The 6,922-nt window shown below is 33.9% G+C and overlaps 1 protein-coding gene across 1 annotated transcript; it reads left to right on the top strand.

Annotated features, from left to right (window-relative positions):
• The first annotated feature begins 691 nt into the window (after positions 1–691).
• On the top strand, positions 692–1,633 carry LOC107148761 (olfactory receptor 9K2-like). The gene has a single exon (XM_015493486.1). It carries the CDS (start codon positions 692–694, stop codon positions 1,631–1,633), a length of 942 nt encoding a protein of 313 aa, XP_015348972.1.
• Positions 1,634–6,922: the final 5,289 nt, after the last annotated feature.

The raw sequence follows: 6,922 nt of genomic DNA, 5'->3' as shown, positions 1-6,922 counted from the left end.
CTGGACATTGTTCATGTCAAGAAATTAAAAGGCATGTTATTTTTAAGGTTTTCTAGTTCATGATATATAACTAAAGTTATTTAAAATTCTCAGAAATTATGAATACTATACTGACCTCTAATAATATCTCATGTCTATTCATGGAGTTTTAAATCACTCTTTAATTTTGATACTTCTTTTGCAATAATAATTTTTGTTTATTACAAGATTCATTTAACAAAACATGACAAAAATTATTATTACAAAAGAAGCATTATTGAGGATAAAATAAAGTGTAAGTTACCAGATAAATGTGCAAAAAAAATTGTACATCTCTCAAAACTGTCAGATATGTTAAGCTTACCACATAAATAAAGTGGTGACCTCAATAGGTAGAAAGAAATAGCTCTTTAATAGTGAAAGGCATATGTGATATACTGGGAAGAGCACTGGATGCCAAGACATATATTAGAAAGCCATGAGTTTGGTAACTCACAGGTTGTGTGATGATCAGCAATTTCAATATACCTCAGATTCAATTCCTATAAAAGGATATAACAATTCAAACCTATAAGAAGTGGGTGGCTTAAAAGAGATGAAAATACAAATCTCAACGTCTTCTCCAAGAAAAAAAGGATATTTTATGATACTAGAGCAAAGGTATAAAATTTAATTCTTAACCTTGTCTCATACCTCCTAGTAGGTTCTTGCCATGAGTGACAAGGGAGGAAACAACCACTCGGATGTAACTGACTTCATTCTTGCAGGCTTCAGGGTGCCTCCAGAGTTCTACATTCTCCTCTTCCTCCTGTTCCTACTGATCTATGTCATGGTCCTTTTGGGGAACATTAGTATGATGGCAGTCATTGTGACTGACTCCCAGCTGAACACACCAATGTATTTCTTTCTAGGAAATCTGTCTTTCATTGACCTCTCCTACTCCATTGTTATTGCTCCTAAAGCCATGGTCATCTTCCTGTCTGAGAAAAAAAACATATCCTTTGGAGGATGTGCTGCCCAGCTTTTCCTTTTTACACTCTTCATTGTAACAGAGGGATTTGTCCTGGCAGCCATGGCCTATGACCGCTTCAGTGCCATCTGCAGTCCTCTTCTTTATAGTGTCTACATGTCAAGACGCCTCTGCAGCCAGCTGATGGATGGTTCCTATTTCTGTGGCTGGGTCAGTTCCACCATTCAAGTCAGTGTGACATTCTCAGTGTCTTTTTGTGCATACCGAGTCATTGATCACTTCTACTGTGATTCTTACCAAATTGAGAAGATCTCCTGCTCTAATCTCTTTGTCAATAAGATGGTATCTCTGAGTTTGGCTATCTTCATTATTTTGCCCACAATAGTTGTCATTGTAGTATCTTACATGTACATTGTGTCCACAGTCTTGAAGATTCCCTCCACTGAAGGGAGAAAGAAAGCCTTCTCCACCTGCAGCTCCCACCTTGGGGTAGTGAGTGTGCTTTATGGGACTGTCTCATTTGTGTATCTCATACCTCCCAGCAATCCTGAACTCCGCAAAGTGGCCTCAGTATTTTACATACTGGTGACACCCATGTTAAACCCTCTGATCTACTCTCTAAGAAACAAAGATGTCAAACAAGCTTTGAGAAAAATCCTAGGGAACAAGAAAGCTTTACCCTAATTCTCCTTTCTTGGTGTTTCCTCATTGAGGGGCCCACTGATTTATCCTGGTTTGATTTTAATATGAGATCAAGTTTGAGTCATTCAGGGACTTTTTAAGCTGACCACCTCACTAATGATTTATTACTAACGAAGGGGTAGTATTCATCCATCATTCATTCTTCTATAAAAGAGCAGTGTTATGTCTGCATATCTTAGACATCAGTAAACTTTGCAGCCATTTCATAAATAGAAATACAATTTTCACTCTTTCTCATTTTATCTTTATGACAGTGGGAGAAAGGGGGATTTAATATTATTTTTTCCTCTGGGTTTACTGGCATTGTGGGAGAAAATTTGCTTTGGTAAAATGTTAAACTCACACATAAACTTCTGTGATTTGCAGAAACACCATCCCAAAGAAGAATGCTTTATGAGTTGCAAAACCTGATTATTTTATAAAATATATTCACAGAGATTTTCTTTCAGTCTATTCTCCTTAAAAAAACTGTCATTGTGAAAGAGTCATTATTTTCTGTGCCATCATGATTTTAACAGAGTAACTCAACTAATTTCATTGATGTTTAATTGCATTGTATTGTTTTTTATTTTTAGTATTGATTGCCACTGATTCATTGTCATATCAAAGAGGTTTAGAAACATTTTGTATCCAATCTTCTAAAATCTGAATACTTAAAAAATACAAAAGGAAAATCTTTAGTACAGATGTCCTCTTATGAGGGAGCAAATTGAAGCAAATTGAATTAGATGCTTTCAACCATTTTCACCAGTGTGCCTTGAATTATTTAGTTTTCCTTAATGATTGAAATATACATGTTCACAATTTTTGTGTAAAGAATTTGATATTTAAATCATATGTGATCTTTTTGTCTTTCTAATATTTGCATTGATGGTCTACTTTAATGAGAGCATTTGACCTTTATTTTTTTGAGAAGTATTTGGTATCTCCAAATATTATAAAAATCAATGATAAATATACAAAAGAAAATGTCAAGTGTTTACTTTTATTATTTCCTTTTTTATATTGTGGTGTAAAATCTAATGTTGATGAGAAAATGTACAAATGAAAGGATGTTGTAAAAGGTGTTGTATTCCTAGTTTCAACCCTACTAATTCTTATGCATGTTGTCTACTTTCAAACTAACACAATGTTTCAATAAAGTCAATCAGGTTCTCAAAAGACCCCAGTGATTATAGGAAGTATACAACTCCTTTGATAGATTAGGATCACAATAGGGAGGAATAGTAAATGGTAGAACAGAAGTATTCTGGAATTCATAAAAATAGGCTTCAATTCTAATGTGTTATAATTAGAAAAATTCTTTAATCAAAGAAAATCACTATTATTTTCACACAAAAGTGTTTTTGTACTATTCTGAATATGGCTCAAGATTTTAAAAATAGGTTTTACTTACCCCTTATGAATATTCCAAATGAATCAATTAATACTACTTCACCATCTCTATGTATCAACCATGAGTATATCTTTTTTATTTGCTTTATTGAGTGAATACCTGATAGGCTTACTTGCTGAAAATCACTTGCTTAACGTAAGAAAAGGAATATATTGGAAGGGTATGTGGAACACACTGAATCAGTAGAAATGCTAGAAAAAAAAGCTTCTATTTGAGTAAGAACCAAGTAACCCCAAATAATGAAGAAGCAATACCTGTTCAAGAATCAGATATCCAAATTCAGTCTTATTACATTTGCAATATGTGAACTTCAAGTATTTTCATTTTTTATTCCCTTTTCTATAAATTTAAATTATGATAGACACTATCATATAAGCCTCTTTACTAAGGATGGCAAGATCCTTGACTATGATCTTATCTAATTAGAAAAAAATCAAATATTCGAAGTATAATGGTATGGTTATTGAAATGGCTACACCTGCCAGATCCAACAATATCAAATACTGGTGATGATGCAGAGCAATATGTTCTCTCATTCATTGATGGTATGGATATAAAATCCTATAGCAGACAACTTGCTAGCTCCTTGCAAAGTCAAACATGGACTAACTCTGTAAATCAGCATTTGTGCTCCTAATATTTACAAAACTTATTTTAAAACTTATGTTCATATAGAAACTGTAAATGAATGTTTATAATATACTTATTCACAATCCCCCTGAATTGGAAACAATCATTTTTTTTGTAAGTGAATGATATGTATTCATACAATAAAATTTAGAAATTAAAGAACAAAGTTTTAATTCACATAGCAGTATGAATAAACCTTAAATGAATTTTTCTAAATGAACATATGATTGTATTCACATAGTATTCTGGAAACAGCAAATTTATAGTGAAGGAAAATAAATCAGTATTTCCAGGGATTTTGAGAGTGTTGATTAGAGGATGCCCTGGAGATTTTCAGGGTGGATGAATTAATCTATATGGTGCTATAAAGGCAGAGACATAGTAATAAGCATTTTTTGAATCCCATAGTTTCACTGCACACAGAGTAAATGTTATGTATTTAAATTTTTTAAAAAATGAACTCTGAGGATAGGGAACCCTTATTTGAAATGAAGACTCTGAGAAAAGAATCACACTATATTAAAAATGTATGACCTAACATCAATGTTTATAGCAGCAGAATTACAATATCTAAGCTATGGAACCAACCTACATGCCCATCAACAGATGAATGGATACAGAAATTATGGTATATGTACACAATGGGATATTACTCAGCCATAAAGAAGAATGAATTAATGACACTTGTTGGTAAATGGATGCATCTGGAGATTATCATGCTAAGTGAGATACACCATTAACACCATTAACAAAAATGTTCTCTCTGATATGCAGATGTCAACACACAACAAGTGGGTAGGGTGGAGAATAGAGGTTCAGTGGATTAGACAGACAGGAATGAAAGGTAAGGAAAAGTGATGAGAATAGGAAAGACAACAGAATGAATAGGACATAACTTTCCTATGTACATATACGAATATGCCACAGTGAATCTCATCTTTGTGTACACCCATAAGACTGGGCTCCTAATTGACTAAGATATATTCCAAGCTTTGTATAATTATATCAAAATGGATTCTTCAGTCATATATAATTAACAAGAACAAATAAAAATTACAAAAAAAAAATGTATGGCCTAATCTCACTGAAACAATTGGGGGGAAAGTGCTGGTCTAAATAACTTTTGAAAACAGTGTATTTGTTGTTGTTAGAAACTTTGAGACTAAATACAAAAGGAAGGTACACAAACATAACATACTCTTTGGCAATTTTGTTTCTGCAGGTTGCAAATTTACAATCTCAAAATTTCTGTGCATGCATCTGGAATTGAAAAAATGAGTAAAAGGATGGTAGATGTTGTAGATCATCAGGTTTCTCACTGTTGGAATGAGGAATTACAGATTAGTAAAGGAAAAATCTAGAGTGAATCATGATATGGAATAAGAGCTGGAGACATCAGTGTGAATTTGTCATAAGGTCAATATAGATAAAGATGGATGAATGGTTAAATAGTATTTGACATATATGTATGCATGGCTTAGCATGTATATTTTCTAGCTGTTTGTTGAGAGATCCTAGAAGCAATGCCACCCAGTAGTAACAAGCACACCTGGCATCCCAACAGTGGTTTCTAATAACATTCCTAATCAAAGAAAACAAACAAACAAAAATAAATATAGACAGAAAAAACAGCCAGACTGGCTGATTTTATGACTGGGCAGGGAGCATCCAAGAAAAATCTTAAGAGTCTTGCATGTTAAAGCATAATGGAACTTTTATCAAACACAACAAATGAGACATTTTAAAGGGGTTCAGGAATTAATTTCAAAGAGCTTCCAATAGCCAAATCTGGGAAACATAAAGCAATAAATTTAAAGAATACAATTTGGGATTATATTCCAGGTCAAAAAAAAATGTACAAGTCTATAATAAATAATGGTTGACTAAATAAATAAATGGGCAAGAAGAGACATGTTTTGTCTAGAAGTTCCCCAAATCTAAGAAAAGTCCTTCCAGTTCTTCTTTTTCTAGTTTTATCCCTTTAATTTTCTTCACCAGTCTGATTGCTCTGGCTAGAGTTTTCAATTATATTATTGAATAGTAATGGTGAGAGTAGACATCTTTGCCTTGTCCTGATTTTTGAGGAAATTATTTCAGGGCTTTTTCTGTTTAGTATGATGTTGGCTTTGGGTTTGTCACATAGAGCCTTCCATAAAACTATATTGTATAGGAGTGGTAATTGAAAGTCATTGTCTTGTTCCTGATTTTAGAGGAAATGCTTTCCATTTTTCTCCCTCAGTAAAATGTTGGCTTTGGGTTTGTGGTAAATAGGCTTTATAATGTTCCAGTAAGTTTCTACTATCCCAACTTCTTTCAATGTTTTTATCATAAACAGATGCTGGATTCTGTCAAAAGCTTTTTCTGGACCTATTGACATCATCATGTGATTCTTGTCCTTAAATGTATTTACATGGTGAATTACATTTATTTTTTTTATTGGTTGTTCAAAACATTACAAAACTCTTGGCATATCATATTTCATACATTAGATTCAAGTGGGTTATGAAATACCATTTTTACCCCAAATACAGATTGCAGAATCACATCGGTTACACATCCACATTTTTACATAATGCCATATTAGTAACTGTTGTATTCTGCTACCGTTCCTATCCTCTACTATCCCCCCTCCCATCCCCTCCCCTCCCATCTTCTCTCTCTACCCCATCTACTGTAATTCATTTCTCTCCTTGTTTTTTTTCCCCATTCCCCTCATAACTTCTTATATGTAATTTTGTATAACAATGAGGGTCTCCTTCCATTTCCATGCAATTTCCCTTTTCTCTACCTTTCCCTCCCACCTCATGTCTCTGTTTAATGTTAATCTTTTCCTCCTGCTCTTCATCCCTGCTCCGTTCTTAGTTGCTCTCATTATATCAAAGAAGACATTTGGCATTTGTTTTTTAGGGATTGGCTAGCTTCACTTAGCATAATCTGCTCTAGTGCCATCCATTTCTGTGCAAATTCCATGATTTTGTCATTTTTTAGTGCTGAGTAATACTCCATTGTGTATAAATGCCACATTTTTTTTATCCATTCATTTATTGAAGGGCATCTGGGTTCGTTCCACAGTCTTGCTATTGTGAATTGTGCTGCTATGAACATCGATGTGGCAGTATCCCTGTAGTACGCTCTTTTAAGGTCTTCAGGGAATAGTCCAAGAAGGGCAATAGCTGGGTCGAATGGTGGTTCCATTCCCAGCTTTCCCAGGAATCTCCATACTGCTTTCCAGATTGGCCGCACCA

This window comes from Marmota marmota, unplaced genomic scaffold, assembly GCF_001458135.2.
Source record: "Marmota marmota marmota unplaced genomic scaffold, marMar, whole genome shotgun sequence".
Taxonomy (NCBI): domain Eukaryota; kingdom Metazoa; phylum Chordata; class Mammalia; order Rodentia; family Sciuridae; genus Marmota; species Marmota marmota.
This window is presented reverse-complemented; position numbering and strand designations above follow the sequence as displayed.